Below are 22,007 nucleotides of genomic sequence, written 5' to 3'. Positions count from 1 at the left end.
AAAATAGGAAATAGTCGCTTGAATGAATTCTGTTAGCTCCAGTTTTGTATCAGGCCGGGAACTTTTTCTTTCACCAGAAAATGTACATAATACATATGGCTTCGATAAAATAGGAGGAATTTGGAATAATTTGTTTTTGCACTAAACCAAGTGACTTCAGGAAGTGATCATAGACTGGATCAAAAACCGCTTCTCTATGATAGATACTCTATTCAATAATCTCTGCAGTTTTCCATAAATTTTTAAAAATTATTTGCAAAATAAAGTAAATACATTTGTTATAATCACAAGAATACACGTATACAAATGTCTGTGTAAGATACTCACTGTATTTCCAATCAAATTATGTACTTTTTCAAATGTAATTAAATTTTCATTATCACCATTTTTTTTAAATTGTAGTTAACCATTGTAAATTAATAGAATACCCGGCGGTGATACTTTTTCCAAAAATTCCTCAATATAAATAGGTTTCTTTCGAATCCGCTAGACGTCGCTTTAAGCATAAAATGACGTTTCATTTGACACACTTTGAGACAGACGTGTCAATAGACAACGAAATGAATATTGCTGTTTTGTTCGCGGCGCAGAATCTTTTCACATTATTTTTAATTTTAACTAAAAAAAACTACAATTCTTAAAACAAAATTATTGCCCCGTCACGTAGCAAATACTAAATTCACCTGTTGTTATCTAAAAAAGTGCATCAATAGAAACTTGTAAAATAAGAAGTCGAGAAAGTTTGTAAGTTAGCATGGCGGGGCAAAAATTCCAGTATGATGAAAGTGGTGGAACATTTTATTATTTCCTCCTATCATTTCTCGCATTAATTCTTGTACCCACAACCATTTATTATTGGCCACGCAAGAAAAAAGAAGGTAAGTTCTTTATTGAAAGTAGTAACTATTTTAAGCTGCTTCACTGAATATTTCCATATAAGTTCAGTGTGTCATACACCTATGTAAAATATTCACTATCCAGTAGTTCAGCGGAAATCCATAAGCATAACAGCAGTCGACACGTTCTATTAAGAAGCAATGTCGTCGTACTTGGTGAAAGCGGCAAGTAGTATTAACAACAACATCAAGTTATCACGATGTGTCAAGATCAGTGAATCGAATGCCAAGCGTAATAAAGAAAAAGCCCGACTTGACGAATTAACTACCTGATTAAGCTGACAATTGCATGTGATGAACGAAATGCGGGGTAGAGAAATATGTGTTAGATACATTTATTATTCTTGCCAAGTTTACACAGATGTATAGTGCATAAGCGAATTGAAAAAGCTCGTTTAATAATTGTTATAAAACACTTGCATATAATGAGTTTAGCTTAGACTATCTTTAGTTATCAGTTAGGTGAATATGCTACATATGATATTAAAGTATATTGACCACTTTCACATACGTATTTGTTATGATGTTCTTTGCTTTGTTTTTATTTTAGATGTTAACAAGCTGAAGGAAGAATGCTTATGTCCAGACTGTATAAAGAAAAAAGCGATATTGGCGGCCGCGGAGCCCTATCGTATGCTGAAATCATTACTAATTAAATTGTGTTTAGTATTTGGTTGGGCACTGCTTGTATTACTTGCATATCGGGTATCCCAATTTGATTATGAAATGGCCAGTTTCGATCCATTTGAAATTCTACAGTTGCCCCCTACCGCCTCCATGGAGGAAATAAAGAAAACGTATCGTGAATTGTCAAGAGTACTACATCCAGATAAACCAACCGGTGACGAAAAATCTTTCATGATGTTGCGAAAAGCGTATCAAGCACTCACAGACGAAACAGCCAAGCAGAATTATGAGAAATATGGCAATCCTGATGGACCCGGTGCAATGTCTTTTGGCATAGCTTTGCCATCATGGATCGTCGAGAAAGAAAATTCCGTATGGGTACTTGGTCTATATGGCTTGATATTTATGGTAGCTTTGCCATCTGTAGTAGGCATGTGGTGGTATCGTTCAATACGTTTTTCAGGTGATAAAGTTCTGTTAGATACCTCGCAAATGTATTTCTATTTCATACATAAAACACCACATATGTTATTGAAGCGCGCTCTTATGATACTTGCTGCTAGTTTAGAATTCGATAAACGGCACAACTCACAAGTCGTCGAAAGACAATCGGACAACGAAGAAGTACCAGTAGTAAGTACATTATGATTTGTTAACAAATTTGTATTTTAAAAATAAAATATATTTTTTTTTCATTAGCTTATTCGACAATTGCCTAATCTAAATGAAAAGTGCAAAGAGCACCCTCTCTGTCGGATGTATTCGATCAAAGCACGCGCTATATTACATGCTCACCTCTCACGTATTCCTCTTAACCCAGAAACATTAGAGAAGGATCGTCAATTTATTGTTAAAAAGTGTCCATACCTAATTCAAGAAATGGTGTCCTGTGTACATCAATTAGTTATGTTGGCGTATGCGAGACGAGTTCCCCGTCTTCCCAGTATTGAGACTATAGAAAACTGCATGAAAATGTCTCCTATGATTATTCAAGGTTTGTGGGACTATAAATCTCCTCTACTTCAATTACCTCATCTCACTGAAGATCAGCATCTTTACTATATCAACAAAAAAAGACATATTAAAAATTTGCAGCAATTTGCGCAATTAAAACACGACGAAAGTAGGCAGCTATTAAAAAGTCTTTCGGACTTTGAGTATGAAAATGTTATGAGAGTTTTGGGGAAATTGCCACTGATTGATTTCTCCATTCGCTGCGAAGGTAAAATAATAAGAATTTTAAAATCTAACAATCTGTTTTCAAATGCGAATATCTTTCTTTTAGTTATCGATGATGAGAATACAAATGTTGTAACTGCTGGCGCAATAGTAACTGTTACGGTAACGTTAGTGCGTAAAGACATGAAGACATTATTTGGTGATGCCAAAGTACCAGAAAAACAAGGTATCAAGTAAGTACCTGCCATTTTTTTCAATTAATTGATTTGTAATAGAATGCTAATATATGCATTTTGTAGATTAGAGCTTAATGCTGCTTAGTTCAGCATTAGTCTATTGATTATAAATATATAAGTGTGTCCATTAAAAATTCATTCTACGGAACAAATTTTTTCCAGGGATGACGATGAAGCAGCAGCCGGTGGTGGAGGTGATGAAGAAGAAGGTGCTTCTGCCGCAGCTGCAGTACCAGTTAAAAAACAATCTGCTTGGGGTAAGCAACGTAAAGGTAAAGGTGGTAAGGGAGGCAAGAAGTCTGCTAATAATCAGAAGCGCAAAGCACCTCCTGTTACCGTAGCGCAAAGCAAAACTACGGCACCTACAAATGCTGATAGTCACGAGCATAATGACGACTCTGACTCTGAAGCCGATGCCAGCGATGTGGAGGAGAAAGATTGCTCGGGCGATGAGTCAGACAGTGACAAACCACAAAATAATAAGAGTGAGACATATGATGATGATGACGACGATGAAGCTTGGGAGAGACTGCAAGCCAAGCTTAATAAGCGTGAAAAGCTTGAGGGTAAATCCCGTATATCTCACACAGTACACTGTCCTTATTTCCCGGAAGAAAAGCAAGAATACTGGTGGACATATATATGCGATCGTAAGTCTCGCTCGCTACTTACAGCTCCCTACCACGTCACAAGTCTGGTGGATAAGGAGGAAATACAGTTGAAATTTACAGCACCGCGTTGGCCGGGCCTGTATACATTTACAGTATGTTTAAGATCAGGTACGGTCGAAACAAATGTGTATGCATATATTGAATGCGATTAATTACAAATAAATAAATTTCCTTTAGACTCGTATTTGGGCATGGACCAACAACAAGAATTGAAATTGGACGTTAAAAAAGCGCCCGTCCCACCTACAGATCACCCACAATGGGATCTTAGCGAATCGGAGCCTGAAAATAATGAACAGCACGAAAACTCAAGCGATTTCACGACTGATAGTTCCGAGGATGAGGGTACTGACTAAAAACCTTAGATTGTATTGCATTTGTATAATGATCTTACAATACTTATAGTTCATTTTTTATAAAATTTGGTTTTCAAATTTCTTACTTTCTAATATATGTTTGAATTAATTGGATATATAGAAAAATAAGAATTGCTGGGCGAACCTAAATACAAATAAACTATGATTAAGAATACATTTTTAAAAGCGTAATATTACAATGGTTTTTAGAAAAAATAGACACCTATTTCAAAAAAAGAAATAAAATGTGAAAGAAACCCAGAAGGTAATACAAAACCTGACGAAATCTTTTTTTAAATCATAAATAATTTTGCTAATTTTGTATTCACTTATTTATCCAATTATACAATTTAAAAGCATCACATGGAAAGCGAGAAATAATAAAAAAGGATTAATAATTTAAATTATTAAAATTTATTGAAAACAAAAGAAATCAATTTAATTCTCATTTAATATTAGTCTTATGCGGTCGTCATTTGTATAAAACAAATCACTATAAAAACACATCATAACTTTCGAATTTAGAATAATTTCCTCAAATAAGGATTTCATACAAGCACTTGTCTCATCTCAAAAACTGAGCGTTACACACATACATACAGACAGACGGACTTGTCTAAAACTACTCAGCTCGTTACTCTGATAATATATGTATGTACATACACATGTACATATACATACATATGTGTATATTTTTTTATGGGGTCTCCGACGTGTCCTTTTGGGTGTTACTAACTTCGTGAAAACTTAATATACCCTCTTCAGGGTAAAAAAAATCATCAATGAAATAAATGCATACAAACGGTAAGATATAACTACAAACGCAAACACATTTTTTCAACTTAAAACTCAATATTTATTGACTGATGAATGTATATATGTATGTATTACAGTGCATTGGTTTAATTCGCCGCTGCACGCTTCTCGCTATCAAGTAAGTCTTCCACTTTGGCATGGGTGACATTCCTATGCGGTGTAGATTGTGTGAGCCTTTCATTGTCCACAATTTTATGCTGACAAAAATGTAAAATAAATAATTTTATTAAAGAGGTGTGTATGTGTATGTAAAGTATGAACGAATTAGGTAAGTAGATAATTACAAGGTGTGTGTTGGCTTGTGTTTACTACGTTCAGTGCTTTTCGGTGATGCATGATCAAATTTACAAATAATGACTCATGAAGTGCTAGGGGGTAACTCCAAAACCATTATAAAGTGAGAAACTAAGGACGATGTATTTAATAAATAAAAGTTAATTAATGATATGTAACATATCCAAAAGCTAAGCAGTCGATCGCGGAAGAGGTTTCTCTTAATTTTAATGGTATTATTACTATTCAATATCATCGTGATCGTTGGTAGCAATCTCTTCCTTAATGTCATCTTTATTTTCTGCGGTATCTTCTGCCTTATCAATAACTTTTTCCGATGAGCTTGATTCTTCTTCATCATCATCTTCTTCTTCGCTCGTCACGTTTTCTTCGCTTGCATTCTCATTATCATCGTTATAGGATTCTACATTTTCCCTTACATCTGCTGTTGTTTTTTCACTCTCTTTTTCAGCTACTTCATTTTCATCACCAACAATCTGTGCATCATCGTTGCCGGTTTCGTCCGTTTCATCGATTTCTTTTTTACTTTCATCCACAACATCCTTCTCATTTGCTTCAGAATTTTCTGCTTCTTTTTCAGCTTCTTCGTCTTTGTCATTACTGGTATCTTGGTTCTCCGTTTCTAATTTTGCGGTTTCATCTTTTTGAATGTCTTCCTCTGTATATTCTTTCAAAGAATCTGTTTCCACCGCCGATGTTTCTGCTTCTATGACACTTTCTTTTTTCGCCGTTTCCTCCTTTGCATTGTCTTCGGGTTCCGGTTTACTCTCCGTTTTATCTTCCGTTTCCTCATTGGATTTATCTAATGGTGTGCAAAATTATTTAAGTATTTCTGTTTTGCTTTTTAATTGTATTCGCATACAAAAGTACGTTCAACACACAACAACAATAACACTGTTACATTTTACCTTTCGCTACTTCCGTTTCTGCTGTGTCTTCGGCATTTTCGCTGTCTCCTACTTTTACGCTCTTTTCTTCGTCGTCGGGTTTAGTTTCCGCTTTTTGCGTCTGATTTCATGATATCAATGATATTTTTACACATCCATTATAGTTAGTTAGGACATTTTTCCAATGTGAGGGGAAAATTGAAATACATATACATAGGTAAAGTATTAATAGTGGTCAAAATGGATATACTCTATATCTAAGGCTCAGAATCTTATCAATGAATTGGTTGTGCGAAGCTTTAAAGGTAATGGCCTAATTTGTAGACACAAACCTCGGTCGGATCGCCTTCTGCATTATTTGGTTTTGTATCGTCACTCTTTGACTGCTCTTCAGCCACTTCTTCTTTAACAGTCTCTGCTATGTGTTATAAGTGAGTTAGTAACTTTAAAAGTACTTTACATATACATATATATATATGTACCTATGGATTTGTCCTCTTCTGTATCGGCTTCGGCCGTTTCAGTTTCGTCTTTCTTTTCTTCATTTTGTTCCTCCTGCGTTTCATTCTTCAAGATCACAATAAATTATTCAAAGTTTCTTGTTGGCAGGTTAGTAAAAAAAGCTCCAAAGCGGCGAAATTTTTATTGGCATTGTAGTTCTCGCTAGACGACAGTTACACAAAAGTACAAATATACATGCATGCCGCGCTGCACATAAAAATGCTTACGCCTATTAAAACACATTAAACGACAGCGCAGTGCGTAATATTTAAAATTTAAAGCACATTAAGAATTTTGTCAGCGTTGAAACTGGCAAAAATCAACCAATGGAAGTATGTACCTCCAACACACTCGATTCATCTCAAGCACCTATTACCATAATTTAACGTTAAACATATAACGTACATGGCTTATGCTACATCGCGGCAATTCAATTATCCGACTCAATAACCGGACAAAAAAAGCAAGTAGATTTTTTTATTATTGTATAAATGTATTTTACGCTCTTTACATAGCAGTCGTTTATGATATACATACATAATTATATCGGTTTAATTCCTTCAATTCGATTGTTTTTCGTAAGCATGTTCCTTTTTCAACCAATATGGCAAGTTAAACTAATTGTCACGTCAAATGTTTATATTAGGACTTGATTAACAATTCTAATTGCACACAATTATTATGTTCTCAGATTAATTATAAATTATTTCAATTATCAAAAGTACTAAAATTTTCGCTGTTATCTCTAAGCTGTAAAATAACAATTCAACATTCATTTGTTTTAATTGTTTTATCGACTTCAATTTATGACTTTTACTTGCTCCCCTTTGTGACGTGTGTTTAAATTTGCATTTAAAATGTACTTCAAGTTTATCATTGATGTTGATACTACACTCTACACTCTCTGAGAAATTCGAAACAATTTCGCTTTCATGAACAAATTATTCAGTTATAAATATCTGCGTATGAATTAAATACATGTGTATAAAAAAAAATATTTTTTTACTTTAACAACTGATCTCAATCTCGCGGTGAAACACTTACTAATAATGTAGGTGCAAAGTGTGTACTGCCCATATAAATAAACCCATAAAGATTAGTATTACATGCAATTATTAGAACCGAAGTAAATGTATGATATATCAAATCAATTATATAAAATCGTTAAACGAAATGAAAAATATAAATATTTAAAAATTAAAAGCGAACTGTATGCCATAATTTATGGGCATATACATATGTATAGAAGAAATTTTTTTCAAGTAATTGCAATCGAAATTCACTCCATAATTTAATTAAATATAAGTGCAAACTTCTTTTATTTTATTCAAAAATTTCTAGTTAGGCACGAATACCCAACTACATATGTATGTATGTAAAAATTCAAAATTGTTTACTTTTGTGTTAATTTTACTTGGGCAAAACTCAAATTCGTGTGTGGGTATGAGAAAACCCGTGGTTTGTTGCTGCATTTCCCTTTATATAGTTCCGGAAATTGGCACCCAACAAAATTAGGAGAATTATTCCACTTTCTTCTTAGTTACGCTAGTTTGCCATACGGACTATGTAGATATGTACTAAGAATTAAGTAAATCAACTTTTTGATTAACGAATTTCATGAAAGTATAAATACGGTTCTTGTCTTTTTTCATAAACACAAGCAGTATTGCTTATTATATCATAAGAAATTTAATGATTATTAAATATGAACTAAAAAAAAATAAATACATATGCATGTCATGTGTGTAAATAATGAATATTTAACATACTGTTTGTTAGTTTGCATTGCTTGCTATTCCTTTTTAATTTTACGATAATTGCTGCTGTTGTTATATTAGCGCAGTAAAATGTTAAATTATAATTAATTTAATATTGCAGAAATAAAAAGAAAGTAAACATACAATAAGTAAAAAATTAAAGTGAAAATTGAGGTTTTAATTACATAAGCATATACATATGTATGTAATATAAATCTTTGTTAATGCTATTACGCTATACAAGAGCTTTACAATATTTTCTTGTCGTTAGCAATACTTAGCGCTTAAAGTGTAAGAGTTTTTTGCAAAAAAAATCGACTGCTCAAACCTCAGCATTCTTGGTCTCGCCATCACCGTTTGCACTCTCCCCAGCATCGGCAGCGGCTTGACTGTCGTCAGCCGTTTTGCCGACCTCTTCACTTTCAGGTTTCTCTTCGACATTTTCTTTGTTCTCATCATCTGATGCTTTTACTTCTCCATTTTCCTGCTTCAACTCCAGCTGAGCACTAGAAACAGCTGTGGTATCGGCCGGTGCCAGCTTCAAGAACTGCTCTAATGTATCTATTTCATTGGCCAAATCGAAGGCATCATAATCCCCACAATATTCTTCCTGGTTGAATATTTGTGGTGGCAGTGGATGTCTTGGCTCTGGGTCACTTACTGTGGCACCATTGCTGGTCGACTTTGTTTGCATCAACTCTTTTTCGCTTTCTTTCCCTGGTTCCGTTATGTCCACAATGTCGTACTTGATATTCTTGCTGTCCAAAATCATCAAAACGCGTTGCTGGCGTTTTTTGACCTAAAATTTTAAGTGCATAAGTATAAATATACATAAGTATTTATTTGTTATGTAGAACTCTTCTATACTAAAGATTTGGAACTCAATGAAACTTGCTAAAGAGGTGAAAATTTTGTACAAGTAACTGTAGTAAATGAATGATACAATAAAATTATATATAAAATTATTATGTATATACAAATATTAATTATATGCATAATTTAATATGATTTTTTGCATTTTTCTGAAGTTTTGAAAAGTTATATTTTCCGTGTGATAACATTATACTTACATATATGTATGTTAAACAGATAAATATGACACGCGTATGTATACTTAAGAATATTGATAAATTATATTGATTAGATAACAAATTTGATATGAAACCCAAAATACGTCGTCATCATCAATATTAGGTACTATTATTGTAAAAGGCGGAAATTTAACACGAAGATGCGTCACTATTAAGAATGTAACGATCAAGTAATAATAAAATATTAAATACTGTTTACATACAAATTGTAGGGAGTAACTGAAATCACTAAAAATTATAAAACCGGTTTGACCGAATATGGTATACAAGATGACTTAACCGCCTGCTCATACATATGTACATATTTCCAACGAATAAATGAAATATTTTATAAAATTTCAATTCAGAGTTATTAAACAAATCAATTCAATAAGGTAAAACCCACCAAAATTGGGTATTAGAATACATACATACATATGTATATTATAACATATTCAGTAGTCATTGTGTAAATACACGGTTTTGTTAAATAAAATTTCTCAACTTTTACTCCGTATATTACCGACCTGAATAATTTTTTGGAAAGTTCGGATCTATCCTCATGTACTTGAATATACAAGAGTTTATTTGCTTGCGTATATATTTGTATATGCTACACATTAATTGCCTGCCCCTTTTACCTTTACAATTCTGAGATGTTGGCACGTAAGCACATAACATTTATGATTCATAATCAAATAATGAATTTTTCTTAAGAGCATAAGCATATACTATATGAGGCACATATGTATGTACATATGTGCGAAAATTTGATTCTACATTGCGAAAGAATAGTAGATATTACTTCTTATACCCTTAATCAGCTTTGATTGCTGTACAATGATTTTCGTTTATCGTATGTAACGCATATTTTAGTTTAACAGGTGGTATCTTTAAATAAAAACCAGAAGTGAAGACCACAACACTACCACAGCTCAAAATGATGACAAACCACCACAAACACCTTAGCAGTAGCGACCATGTCAAGCATGTATAAAATATGATCGTTCGCCCACCAGAGAACATAACAAAATCTACTTGACATTTAAACTGCTAAATGCAATCGTTCCGTGGATGGTCGTTCACATATCTAATATTTGTTGTTGGAATCATACTATTTCTTTTTGAGTTAACCAATGTTAATCACGTCACAGTAGAATCACCCATTGCCGGAACCAGATTTTTAATTTTTATTTGCACATAAATGAATATTATATTTCGACGAGTTCTGGGCTGCTAACCCCACCCGCATACATTTCTTTTACACGATAGCCGCAATTGCCAACATTATTGGCACCTTAGAACCATATCTACTGAATCCTTACCTCTTTATTGCCGGACATTCCGCTTACATAAACCTTAAGGACCATTTTTAACTTTGAATTGTACACCGATTTAAATAATTGCAAATATTTTTAGAAATTTTTTAATTTCCTTGATGTCCACTTTTCTTTATTTTCGTCACTGTTGCCGTTGCTCTTGCCGCTCCCGTCGTTACTTTCGTTGCTATAACTCGACTGCGACTCTGTGTTGCTGCTTGCCTGACTACTTTCGACGCGTTTGTTTGATTCAATATTAAATTCTTAACTTTCGTGTTATCGGTTATTTTATTTTTAACAAAATAAACAATATTTTAAATACTCAAATCTTTTTCTAAATCTAAATACTCAAATACTTAGCACAAATTAATAGTGAGAATTGTCTATTTCTTTCAATGACAAATTTTCAGCCCTTTCACATAAAGACAATTCACAGAAATGTTGACAACACTATTCACCAGCTGTTCGAAATCTATCTATCTTTATATTGCCGGATTTTCATAATTTCATTATTTATTAGGGTGTGCAGAAATTTAAAAATAATTATATTGTATGTTATATATTTTTATTTTATATATATTTCTTATATTTTGTTGTTGCTTTTAGCGAAAAATATTACTCACAAAATTTTTTGTACTGTCGAGTTAACAGCCCTTGATCGAATATAAATGATTTTCTGGTGACGAAGATCGTAAGGCGTTATTGACTAAGCTTTATTTAAAAGTTCGTTTACTATTACAAATTAAAGTCCGCAAACTTGCATTTTTTACAATTATTTATTATCATGGTTCGTTATTCTTTTTTGCATTAAAATGTCTTTTAACAAAAGTCTCACCAACAATCAATGGCACTACTAAACTAGCTTCTGCATACACCTTAACTGGTGAAGCTTCTTTCTTTATTTTACCCCAAGAAATAGCCTCATCTGGTCGAGCACCACTGTCACTGCCATCGAATTCCGAAGCTGTGTTAATAAAAACGGAATAATCTGCTCCATTTCTCATCAAGTTCGCATTGCATATGTGATGCTTTATTATACCACCGCCAATGATAATCATTCCCGATTTGGTGGCTTTCACAGCCATAGTGTTTAGACGTTGCAAATCGGACAAAATATCTACCACTAATCCAGGGTGACGGAAAGAGTGGAAATACATCATGTCACCTAGACTACCATCTGTAAGCGCAGGGCAAAATACAGGTATTTTATGTTTCGCAGCCCAGTAGTATATTGAACTGGTGTCGTTTATCCTTTCCCCAAGTCGTTGTATAATACGAGAAGGAGACCAAATCATGCCTTTCGTTTTTTGCTCTTCTACCATTTCATCAAGTAGCGGCATGAGCCAATCCTCAAACTTGCAATAGTTATCGTTCGGTACAAGCAAGTTACCTATACGATTTATACCACGATCCCGTAAATCTCGGCCAGATAATTCGAATGATCCCATGTACGTGGGTGCTAGACATTTAATAAAGTCTTCTTCAACGCCACCCGCTGTCGTTACTACACAATCCACCATTTGGTGTTCAACGAGGAATCTTAATGTCTCCCGTAATCCCGACGACACTAGATTAGATGTGAATCCAAGGAATATTGTACAGCTATGTTTTCGTCTAATGAATTCATCCGTTTCATGCAAATCGGCTTCTTCAGGTTTCAACGGCTGCTGCCTACAATCAAGCTATGAATATTTTAAAATACATAAAGCTTTCCATAAAAAAATAGTTACATTACCATTTGATTGATTTCTCTTATTGCCAATCCAAGATTAGTAGCTTGAAACCCTGTATTAACATACGACTCAAATAATTTTGAGTAATCAATTCCTTGATTCCAATCATAGCCCAGCACAATGGGAGTGTTTTCCGGTATATTTTCACTTCGTTTAAGTACCGCTTCTTTGGCGATATCGGGTTCAACGGACATTTTCTACTGTATAAAACCTATGTTCACTCAAATTATTAAACTTTAATTAAATATTTAAAAACTTTATACAAACTAAACTTTGTTTTGATTTAATTTGAATGTTCGAATATGGAAAGTACCACATGCTTGCGAATGAATAGGGTTAACGCTGCTCCAAAAATATATATATATATAAAATCTCTTAAAGCTGGTAACTTTTCAGAAACAAAAATGTAGAACAAATAAATATCTGCCTTTATAATTAGAATAATTTAAATATTCTTTTAGATTCGAACGAAACTCAAATATAACAAATCTTTATAATATATTTTATTTATTATAAGTAATTTTATTTATTTATATTTTATCCGACTGTTATGACATGCAATAATAAACGAAGAACGGCAACACTACAACTCACTTTTTGGCATTGCAAATTGAAAGTCAAAAATTTGGAGAAACTCAGAAAAGAACAAATCCATATAGAATAATCGAAAAAGATTTTTGGTGTTGGACTATTGGAATTTTAAAGTAGTTTTACAAAGTGTACAATAGTGGAAGTGTTGTTCGAAATAGTGGGGATATATGTAACACAGTTTGGAAAAAACGCATCATCACAATTAACAACAACAAATTGTGCCAGCGCCCTGACTCCGACCCTTTTGTGAATCTTTAATTGCAGTATTTAATTGCAAACTTATAAACCTAAAACTGTCAGAACAAAAGAGAAACTGGCAAAAAGCAGCAAACAGGAAAAATAACAAAATTACATTATAAGAAAAATACGGAAGTGCACGGAGGAGCAACAGTAACGTTATGATCAAATTGTTTTCACTGAAACAACAAAAAAAGGATGGCGAACAGTTGGCTCGCACCGGGCAGCAAAAGAAAGCATCAGCAGCGCAGCTACGTATACAAAAAGGTAAAGTTTATTAAAAATATATATACATATATAATTTAATTATTGTTAAAAGGAAAATAAAAATAAGTATCCTTAACAAAAAACAGTTGTTTCCCAAATGTATGCTTATTAGAATGCGGCTGAATATAGTTTTAGGTTTTCAAATGTTAATGATCATATAACAGTGGATCTAGTTTCCATTGTATACAAATCTTTAATTAGTCAAGGAACGATTCGGGTTTATGATTACTTTAATTTTATTTGTTCTGTTGAGAGTTGGGTCATCAGCATGAACGTTGCAGATTTTTATTCACTCATTCGCAGTTAGAATCTTAGATCTTCAGTTTGTACATCTGGAGTTACCATTAAAAATAATAGCTAAAGCAATTTTTCCTTTTTTTTCTTAATTTTGCTAACCTAAAGATGTGCAATCTCAATTTGATAACACTCAACTACCCATAAGCTTGTTTTTCTTATTATGCGGTATATTAAGAATCTCAAAAATTGTTGCCTTGATAACTATTTTGAATTAATTTTATTTATTTATGTATAGACATCAACGAGTTAAACCTGCCGAAAACATGCGCCACTGAGTTTCCCGATCCAAATGATTTACTCAATTTTAAGCTAACGATTTGTCCTGACGAAGGTTTCTACAGAAACGGACGTTTCGTTTTCAGTTTTCGTGTAGGACCCAACTACCCACATGAACCACCAAAAGTAAAATGCGAAACACAAGTCTACCATCCAAATATCGATCTAGAAGGCAACGTCTGTTTAAATATTTTGCGTGAAGACTGGAATCCAGTACTGACAATTAGTTCTATTGTTTACGGATTACAATTTCTTTTCTTGGTGCGTTAAAACTGTATATTTTATAATTTGCTTATACTAAAAATTTGATTACGTTACATTTAATTTAAACCATATAATACTTTACAGGAACCTAACCCGGAAGATCCACTGAATAAGGAAGCAGCAGATCAATTGCAATCAAATCGTGCGCTCTTTGAACGCAATGTCTTAAGAGCGATGCAGGGTCATACTGTGGGTGATACCCAGTTTGAGGCATGTCTCAAGTGATACCGAGAATCAACAATTTAATTTTAGGATCAGCGTCTGCCTTCTCAACTTTATATTAGGTTTTGGTGGGCGTTTTTATATTAATTTAATTTTCAATATTAATTAAAGAAAGAAAGCAGCAAGATAATTTGATTTGATTTATTTGTGTAGATTATAAAGTCCGCACACTTCATTGGTGGAAATCGTAAGTACGATCTCTCATATTTCACAATTAACGATTAAAAAATAAATTTTGATTTCCATCCCAGTAATTACAGGTAGCATTACAAAATTGTTATATAATCGATTAAAAACAAGAACGTTCACGCAAATCTTCCTAAAAGCAGGTTTTTTTTCAACCAAGTCCTAATTATTTTCTTATAGACTTTCGTAAAAAAATTAAAATGCATCTTTGAATATACATATGTATGTGTATATATGCTTGTTGGTATATTTAGACACATTTGTAAAATTTACAATCTCAAACTGTTCTCTTTTAAACGAATATTACGCCAAACACTTAAATCAGATACAGCCGATTGCCGTCCAGTTGGTGTGCGAAGATCATTGAGACTGAAATATATCAATAATGTATGTATATCATATACTTTAATATATTTGAATTTATAATAACTTACCGACATATCAAGCCCACGCTAATGTCCTCGGTGATCATAATTTTGAGTAGATTTTGGACGAGTTGTGTAGGCAATAATTTGAGTACCGGCCGTATACGCTCTCCACCACACTCGACTAGCAAAGAAATAAAACGATATGCAAAATACACTTTTGGCGTCAACTCGTCCGATGTTACAAATTTCTGTAATACTTTAAAGATATGTTGTACACTAGATTGCAATGGCTCTTTAAGGTTTGCCGATCGTGCTGCATCTCGTGAAACCGTCGAACCAACATTATCAGCATTACTAACAACAGCGGCAGCTGACAATAGGGGATGAGTGTCACTAAGGAAATCATTCGAACATGAGTTATCCGAACTGCCTTCCTGATTCAGTTTTCGTAATTTCGGTACATTATTTAAATCCAAATCACCGCTGTTGCAGTCTTCACTATGCGTGCGTGTACGTTTTTGTTGTAAGTTACCAATGGCACCTTGGCGATGCTCCAGTGCCGAAATAATGCAGTATACGGAGAGCAGAGCCAATACATGTGACTGGGGTTCATTTATTTCTCCGCTAAAAGTAGAGAACGAAAGAATAATTAATTGACTATTTTCTTTTATTTATTTAATATGCATAGTCAAATATCCAAAATCACCAAATTTGTGTGTATATAGAACTTAGATCAGCAGAAATTATCCAAATCACCTGTTTAACGGAGACTCGGGCACTCTAATTGCTCTTGGCTCTCTTGGAATGTTGCTTTGACATATTTTTAGTTTTCATAGTAAACACATACATGTATACGAACATGAACACTTAACATGTTTTATAATACAGATTCGAATTTATATTTTATTAACAACATGGATTTGTTTACTTTCTTCGTTAGTAATTGAATACAAGACATTTAATATACTCACCCAACCATTTGATGTGCATATGAGGGTATTACGTCCTTTAGTAGCGCCTCAGTATTGCGTTCAATGTCCAAGTGTAAAATAGCAAATACTATATCCATGGTTTTCATCATGTCCTTTGGAGAAATCAAAACGTAAAATTCAAATTGGTTAATTTTTACTTTTGGTATTTCTTGTACTGGGTACATTAAATTTGCCACGAACATATGGTACGAATGTGATATCGTAATAAAATTCGGCACATGGTCTTGTTCTCAATAGTACAATCTCCAAACAAATTGTTCAGATCGAAATACTATAGCATATAGATGTCGTACAAACTGCACTGACTGAGCAAAATGAAGTTCTTGTATGAAAAACTTTTGAGATGACAAATTATCTATTTAATTATTTACAAAATTGGTGTAGTTGAATCATATAAGCTGACCTATCAAAATCAGAAGATGCTTTTATGCACCTGTGAATGTACAGCCAACTTAACGAGTTTTCTTCTTCTATATTAAATTTGAGAAATACAACTCAACTTGTTTACTAATTACCTTTGTATATTTGCAGATCATTATTTCTTGTACCAAATGTCTTGTTAACCAAGTCGGACCGCCAGATTGCAATAAAGACTCCAGTACCTGTGCTGACATTACTGGCAACCAGCCATGCTCAGCCACCGTTTTCCACACCTCACGAAACTGATCAGAAAGTGGTGTTTGTGACACCAGATTCTGTGTGAGTGTTATACTCCGAGATTTGGTATTGCCCGAGGGATGTGCATCTTGTTGCATTTTACGTATTATTTGAAAGGACAAGCCCAGGCGCTCTTTTACATTTTCCTGCGAAGCCATCTCTTCACTGCTGAGTGGTGTTAAAAATTGTTGTATCATATTTAATGGCTTGAGCAGCTCATTCTCACGAACTGAATACATATAAGCGCATAAAAATGAAGTAGCGCACACGGAGAAGGAGAACATTCTACGTTTGATATTCTCCAATATACTTTTCACATCTGTCGATGTCAGTATGTCCTTTTCCCATGCAATAAGCACATGATTGAGCACTCCAGGTAGATTTAAGCATATATCTTGCCATGTGAGATTGCTGAAAAGAAAGCATTTATTATTGTAATCTTTACGAGTATATGGAAGTTGCAATTTCTTGTTACTAACCTGTTTTTATGTTGTGCCTCGGGGCTTCGCAAACTCAATAACAATTCGTCCACAATTTGTTCGTCGCACAGTGCAATCATATTACGTGGATTTTTCGGCTTATTACGTTCGGCCATGCATTCACGCACCCACTTCTCGAAGAAGGAGTCACCATGTTCCGATAAAACGACCTGCAAAAGTGAATGGTTTTTAATAAGATGCTCTATGACTTGAGTCTTAAGCGCTTACATCAGATCCATAAGTTTGTACTATAAACGTCAGCATCAAAAATGACACATCAAAAAGTGTTGAACGTATAATTGAGGGTTTACCAATTTCACCCGGAACCTGCTTCGAATTTTCATTACACTGTATCAGTCGTGTAACGAATGTTTTTAAACGACCTTCCACTGTTGCCACAGACAATATCAAATCGAAACTGTTACCTATTAATACAGCGAGATAATTTAATACGGGGTTGAGACAATTTTTTTACAGATAAATGTTTACTTACCGACTAAAACTTGGCAGAGCACACCTAACAGCGCTTCCTGAACTTTATTGTAATCGGTGCTTAGTGTCTTAAGTACACCGGATAGCGGCACTTCTGCGCGTATGATGAAATTTATTATTGACAAAGCTTGGTTGCCTGTTTCACGTTTTTGAAGCATCAATGATGTGCTCTCACTGCAATAAATTAAGAATTGATTAATAATTTAGGTTTATAAATATTGAGAATATTTAAAAATATCTAGAATATTTAAAAATATAATTATTTGAAATTACTAAATTTTCGTTCAATACTTCCTATGTATACAAAATATTTAATAAATACTTTAATTAACATTTTTATTAAGCTTTTTTTTTGCAATGTTAAATCTTAATTGAAAATAAGTTTTTACTTTCAATCCCAAATACCGGCGTCATAAATTAAAAATAAATTTTTAAGCCCAAATACCGGTTTGAAAGTTATTTTTTAATCCCAATTTTCGTTTGATAGTTTATAATCAAAAATTAAAAAAAGAAATGTTTTTGAATTTGCATTTATTCGCATTTTTGAACTTCGTGTTCTACTATTTTGAACTAAAGTGCGCTCAATTTAAATTTTGTCTATTTTTAATTTTGATTTGGGATTCGAAATTCAATTTTAAACTTTTAAATCGGATTTTGAATTAAAAATCAAAATTTTTCAAAACATTTGGTATCATATATTAAATTTTCAATTCAATACCAAATATCCCTACATGAAACTTAAATTAAATTTTTTATTCAAAATTGTTAAATAAAAAATTCGCAACACCGTAAATGACTATCCTTTTCCTGTTTATATTATTTCATATGTTACTTGCCGTTGGGCAGCAAAATGTTTAACATGCACATCAGTGACCAGATGTTGCTTAGTCCAATCGTTCAACAGATACTCTATAATGTTACAAGAGCACTTCGTATCCATTAAATCAAGCAGCAAGTTATCTTCTAAAAGTAGCTCAAAAGCCTCAACTACCTCAGGGATATGATCGGTGGGCGTTTGCTCGTCATTAGCTGAAAATACAGGAAAAATTAAATACATTTCCTTAAACATAATAAAAGACTTATGCTTACAGCGTTGAAGTGCATGCAATTGCTTGATGATGTGTGGTACTTTGAAGAATGTGAATGCGCCCCACAATGTGTCACGGCTAACTTCCACCACATTACTCAGTGAAATGAAGCCCGCGCGCACAATTTCGTAAATTAAACGTGTGAGTGAATAGTTTTTTAGGCGTTGTATCATTTGCAGCTCGGCGACAAAGTATGATGTATCATTACATGGATTTAATAATACTTCCACAGCTAAGAGGGGTTGTACGCAATAGCTTATTGACTCCACGCCTTTTGAATGCAAACGTGGCATAGTTAACTTAGTAGCATCTAAATATGCCAGCTGTTGCAGCGATTGTGCTATAGACATATTACGCGACGATAAATGACTACTAACAAGTGTATTCTTTAGGCCGTTGTATTTGTCACGTATTTTACCATACATTTCTATGTCATCATAACAACCGATATAAAATATGCCCATCAAGTATTGATTGGATATAAATTTGTCGACAATAATACATGTTTTCTCGAACATAAATGATTGTTCTGCGCTAATTTCCCCGCCAATTTCATAGTTTTTCATGATCATAGCAACTATTTGCATTATCCAATATACTAAAGAAGCAATCGCATTGGGTAATATACCCTCCTCTGGTTTGTTTCTGTTAATAATGCAGAAATATTAGAAACGTTAAAATCAACAAAGATCAAAGAGGGATAGTGAAACTTACCTGCACGTTACACCATCCATAACATCTTCTAGGAATTCTAATAACGCCGCGATGCAATAAACGCGATCGAAATGATCATATTTCGATATTCGCCGTAAAACAGCGGCATGTGAGACCAAATTTGCACAAAGACAGTGTTTTAAATAATTTAATATTAACTAAAAATATATAAAAGTATAGAAATATTTATGAAAAAATATGTGTATATAAAATAGGTGAGTAGAATTGACTTACCGGGTTGGCATTCGAACCCACCAAAGATTGCTGTAGTATACAATCAGCCAAGTTATAAGCATCACCACTAACTCCGCGCGGGAGCACCTATGTAAATTTTAAGAGTAAAATATTTGAGCTTTAAAAGAAGAATTTCGAAAAATACATAGATTTTATATTCCATACAAATTAATATAAATGCGCACACGAAACAAACTTGTCAATGGACTTGGACAAAGTAAGCTGACGCTTTTTTTAGACGTCTACAATATCAAAACATATAATTATTTTAGAATTTTTTTGTCAACGGAGCGAGCGAAAGTAAAACTGGTAGTGAAGGATTGAAAAACAGACGAAATATATTTTTTACGAAATTTTGCGATTTGCTTTTATTTAATTAAAGCTAACAAAGATACTTAGTAGATCATTCTAATTAAATCGGGGAAAACTATGAATGTTTTAAATTCAATAAGTCGTGCAATACTACAAAATTTTCTCAAACTAAATAAATTACAATTGGCTACTGTTGCTTATCAGTTTAAAGTTGAACGACCAGTTTATTATCCCGATAGACAAAATGAAATGCAGCGGTTTACTGAACAACAGAAGTCACAGTTGGTCGCGGAAACACAAGAGAAGAAGAAACTTCCGAGGGATTATTACTACAAAATACTCGGTGTGAAACGGCACGCATCGACGCAGCAAATCAAAGCAGCGTATTATACTTTGGCAAAACGATTTCATCCAGACGCAGGTAGAATTTCTGGAAGTCCATAAGAGTCAAAACACTTGATATTCTGTATCCGAAATTATGAAACTCTTTTTTTTTGTGGTTTACGTTGTGATAACCTTTTCGATTTATAGGTAATTCGCCACCTCATGAGTCCAAACGGTTTCAAGAAATTTCAAATGCTTATCATATACTAACGGATGAATCTAAGCGTCTGGAATATGACCAGTTGGGCATGGTAAAGGATGAACAGTCATTTTTGCATAAATTCACAAATTCGGGCAATGGTTTTATTAATCGCAAGGGAGAAGTTGTTCTACCCACTACTCGCGAGGGTAAATTTAAAATATATATCACCATTAGATATAATTTTAAACTTCTCCATAGAAATGATAAAAATGACATCCGGTGAATCTAGGCTAGAGCTTACGTTTTTGGAAGCAGCCCATGGATTAAAGAAAAATATTGATATACGTTTCCTTAAGAAATGCCCAGCGTGCAACGGTAAATCACCCCAGCTCGTCAACCGTAGCAAACCCGAGCTTTGTAGAAAATGTCAAGGAATTGGAAAATTAACCAAGAAAACTGCCACATATACCAGTATTCAAGTTTGTGATCAGTGTCATGGTAAAAGATACATTAATCGTAACGAGTGTGATACATGTGAAAACCGTGGCGTTGTGCTAGAGACAGTTCGAATTGTAGCACAAGTACCACCAGGAGTAAAACATGGTGAATTAGTACCTGTTGATAATCCAAAAACGAAACAACGCATCCATTACCGCGTACAAGTGCAACCGAGTGACATCTTTCAACGTATAGGCAACAATGTACTTTCAGACAAGTACATTAGTATTTCGGACGCAGTATTAGGTGGAACTTTTAAAGTACGTGGCATATACGAAGAACTAGAAGTTAAACTAGACCCCGGAACTGAGAGCCACACCACAAAAACATTAAAGGGCAAAGGTATTAGATCTCGTGATGGCACTGGCGATCACATCATCAACTTTAAAATACGTATTCCTCGGCAATTAAGTATGAAACAGCGTCAACTAATAATGGCCTTAGCCAAGACGGAGGATCACACATTTGAACGACCTATTTAGTGCAGCATATATGAAGTAATTGAATATGCAAAGCCGAATCTGCCAAATACTATAAGTTAGGTTTTTAGTTAAAATTTTTGGAGATCCGAAAATTTAAAGTCTTTTTAAGAACAAATATTTCAATTGTTTCTTTGAAAAATCTGTAATTAAACCCAAATATTTTGAATTGAAACTTGACTTCCTTTATTTAACTTTTCTTTAATTACATTACACTCCACTTACTCGCTTGATATTGGTACCCCAAAGCGCAACATTCCAACGTTCACGCCAAGCACGTAAAATCATCAATTTCAACAAACTTGTTTTACTTGGTTTTTGTAGTTCCATTGTACTATCTTTCATTTTAAAGATATTGGAAACAAAATACAAATTGTATTCACTTAGATCACAAAAAACATTTTCTCAACACAAAAACTAAACAATAACTAAACGGTGATGTGCCAAATTGTTATTTATGTATCGAATACTGCATGTTATCGAAAC

General features: G+C 33.6%; 6 protein-coding genes across 8 annotated transcripts; 3 read left to right on the top strand and 3 right to left on the bottom strand.

The window, feature by feature from the left end:
* The first annotated feature begins 543 nt into the window (after nt 1–543).
* LOC126763550 (translocation protein SEC63 homolog) lies at nt 544–4,140 on the top strand. Its single transcript, XM_050481156.1, has 6 exons — nt 544–878; nt 1,447–2,156; nt 2,223–2,745; nt 2,809–2,935; nt 3,101–3,717; nt 3,787–4,140. The coding sequence occupies exons 1-6, from the start codon at nt 755–757 to the stop codon at nt 3,963–3,965; spliced, it is 2,280 nt and encodes a 759-aa protein (XP_050337113.1). The 5' UTR covers nt 544–754; the 3' UTR covers nt 3,966–4,140.
* A 657-nt stretch (nt 4,141–4,797) lies between these two features.
* On the bottom strand, nt 4,798–11,036 carry LOC126763551 (uncharacterized protein DDB_G0286299-like). 2 transcript variants are annotated; one of them, XM_050481157.1, is made up of 7 exons: nt 10,616–11,036; nt 8,549–9,019; nt 6,445–6,529; nt 6,295–6,380; nt 5,984–6,083; nt 5,298–5,877; nt 4,798–4,978 (listed from the first exon to the last, which is right to left on the bottom strand). In XM_050481157.1, exons 1-7 carry the CDS (start codon nt 10,658–10,660, stop codon nt 4,822–4,824), a joined length of 1,524 nt encoding a protein of 507 aa, XP_050337114.1. In that variant the 5' UTR covers nt 10,661–11,036; the 3' UTR covers nt 4,798–4,821. The 2 variants fall into 2 exon arrangements, with proteins under 2 accessions (XP_050337114.1, XP_050337115.1); XM_050481158.1 differs by having other exon boundaries at nt 6,295–6,377.
* Nucleotides 11,037–11,366: 330 nt separating this feature from the next.
* On the bottom strand, nt 11,367–12,678 carry LOC126762211 (probable deoxyhypusine synthase). Its single transcript, XM_050478780.1, has 2 exons — nt 12,345–12,678; nt 11,367–12,291 (listed from the first exon to the last, which is right to left on the bottom strand). Exons 1-2 carry the CDS (start codon nt 12,534–12,536, stop codon nt 11,392–11,394), a joined length of 1,092 nt encoding a protein of 363 aa, XP_050334737.1. The 5' UTR covers nt 12,537–12,678; the 3' UTR covers nt 11,367–11,391.
* Nucleotides 12,679–12,929: 251 nt separating this feature from the next.
* Nucleotides 12,930–14,626, top strand: LOC126761223 (nedd8-conjugating enzyme UbcE2M). The gene is made up of 3 exons (XM_050477210.1): nt 12,930–13,437; nt 13,970–14,271; nt 14,359–14,626. Exons 1-3 carry the CDS (start codon nt 13,332–13,334, stop codon nt 14,497–14,499), a joined length of 549 nt encoding a protein of 182 aa, XP_050333167.1. The 5' UTR covers nt 12,930–13,331; the 3' UTR covers nt 14,500–14,626.
* A 263-nt stretch (nt 14,627–14,889) lies between these two features.
* On the bottom strand, nt 14,890–21,944 carry LOC126761221 (mediator of RNA polymerase II transcription subunit 24). Of its 2 annotated transcripts, XM_050477208.1 has the most exons (12): nt 21,747–21,944; nt 19,707–19,793; nt 19,473–19,630; nt 18,760–19,403; nt 18,503–18,699; nt 17,672–17,840; nt 17,407–17,603; nt 17,179–17,348; nt 16,558–17,110; nt 16,022–16,134; nt 15,117–15,674; nt 14,890–15,051 (listed from the first exon to the last, which is right to left on the bottom strand). In XM_050477208.1, exons 1-12 carry the CDS (start codon nt 21,864–21,866, stop codon nt 14,952–14,954), a joined length of 3,066 nt encoding a protein of 1,021 aa, XP_050333165.1. In that variant the 5' UTR covers nt 21,867–21,944; the 3' UTR covers nt 14,890–14,951. The 2 variants fall into 2 exon arrangements, with proteins under 2 accessions (XP_050333165.1, XP_050333164.1); XM_050477207.1 differs by having other exon boundaries at nt 18,503–19,403.
* On the top strand, nt 20,007–21,670 carry LOC126761222 (chaperone protein DnaJ). Its single transcript, XM_050477209.1, has 3 exons — nt 20,007–20,439; nt 20,550–20,750; nt 20,803–21,670. Exons 1-3 carry the CDS (start codon nt 20,136–20,138, stop codon nt 21,522–21,524), a joined length of 1,227 nt encoding a protein of 408 aa, XP_050333166.1. The 5' UTR covers nt 20,007–20,135; the 3' UTR covers nt 21,525–21,670.
* Nucleotides 21,945–22,007: the final 63 nt, after the last annotated feature.

This window comes from Bactrocera neohumeralis, chromosome 6 (assembly GCF_024586455.1).
Source record: "Bactrocera neohumeralis isolate Rockhampton chromosome 6, APGP_CSIRO_Bneo_wtdbg2-racon-allhic-juicebox.fasta_v2, whole genome shotgun sequence".
NCBI lineage: Eukaryota > Metazoa > Arthropoda > Insecta > Diptera > Tephritidae > Bactrocera > Bactrocera neohumeralis.
Note: the sequence above shows the minus strand (reverse complement) of the source record. Positions and strands in the feature narration are given on the sequence as shown.

What these genes read in the sequence shown, in the direction of transcription:
- LOC126763550 (XM_050481156.1), top strand. Translation starts at nt 755, where the DNA reads ATGGCGGGGCAAAAATTCCAGTATGATGAAAGTGGTGGAACATTTTAT. An exon ending in GCCACGCAAGAAAAAAGAAG is followed by an intron (nt 879 to 1,446) that starts GTAAGTTCTTTA and finishes TTTTTATTTTAG; the next exon opens with ATGTTAACAAGCTGAAGGAA. An exon ending in CCAGAAAAACAAGGTATCAA is followed by an intron (nt 2,936 to 3,100) that starts GTAAGTACCTGC and finishes AATTTTTTCCAG; the next exon opens with GGATGACGATGAAGCAGCAG.
- LOC126763551 (XM_050481157.1), bottom strand. Translation starts at nt 10,660, where the DNA reads ATGGTCCTTAAGGTTTATGTAAGCGGAATGTCCGGCAATAAAGAG. An exon ending in AGAAGAGGACAAATCCATAG is followed by an intron (nt 6,381 to 6,444) that starts GTACATATATAT and finishes TATAACACATAG; the next exon opens with CAGAGACTGTTAAAGAAGAA. An exon ending in CAGAAGGCGATCCGACCGAG is followed by an intron (nt 6,084 to 6,294) that starts GTTTGTGTCTAC and finishes TCATGAAATCAG; the next exon opens with ACGCAAAAAGCGGAAACTAA.
- LOC126762211 (XM_050478780.1), bottom strand. Translation starts at nt 12,536, where the DNA reads ATGTCCGTTGAACCCGATATCGCCAAAGAAGCGGTACTTAAACGAAGT. An exon ending in TAAGAGAAATCAATCAAATG is followed by an intron (nt 12,292 to 12,344) that starts GTAATGTAACTA and finishes AAATATTCATAG; the next exon opens with CTTGATTGTAGGCAGCAGCC.
- LOC126761223 (XM_050477210.1), top strand. Translation starts at nt 13,332, where the DNA reads ATGATCAAATTGTTTTCACTGAAACAACAAAAAAAGGATGGCGAACAG. An exon ending in GCAGCTACGTATACAAAAAG is followed by an intron (nt 13,438 to 13,969) that starts GTAAAGTTTATT and finishes ATTTATGTATAG; the next exon opens with ACATCAACGAGTTAAACCTG. An exon ending in GATTACAATTTCTTTTCTTG is followed by an intron (nt 14,272 to 14,358) that starts GTGCGTTAAAAC and finishes AATACTTTACAG; the next exon opens with GAACCTAACCCGGAAGATCC.
- LOC126761222 (XM_050477209.1), top strand. Translation starts at nt 20,136, where the DNA reads ATGAATGTTTTAAATTCAATAAGTCGTGCAATACTACAAAATTTTCTC. An exon ending in ACGATTTCATCCAGACGCAG is followed by an intron (nt 20,440 to 20,549) that starts GTAGAATTTCTG and finishes TTCGATTTATAG; the next exon opens with GTAATTCGCCACCTCATGAG. An exon ending in TCTACCCACTACTCGCGAGG is followed by an intron (nt 20,751 to 20,802) that starts GTAAATTTAAAA and finishes ACTTCTCCATAG; the next exon opens with AAATGATAAAAATGACATCC.
- LOC126761221 (XM_050477207.1), bottom strand. Translation starts at nt 21,866, where the DNA reads ATGAAAGATAGTACAATGGAACTACAAAAACCAAGTAAAACAAGTTTG. An exon ending in TGGGTTCGAATGCCAACCCG is followed by an intron (nt 19,631 to 19,706) that starts GTAAGTCAATTC and finishes ATATATTTTTAG; the next exon opens with TTAATATTAAATTATTTAAA. An exon ending in GAGGCACAACATAAAAACAG is followed by an intron (nt 17,111 to 17,178) that starts GTTAGTAACAAG and finishes CTTTCTTTTCAG; the next exon opens with CAATCTCACATGGCAAGATA.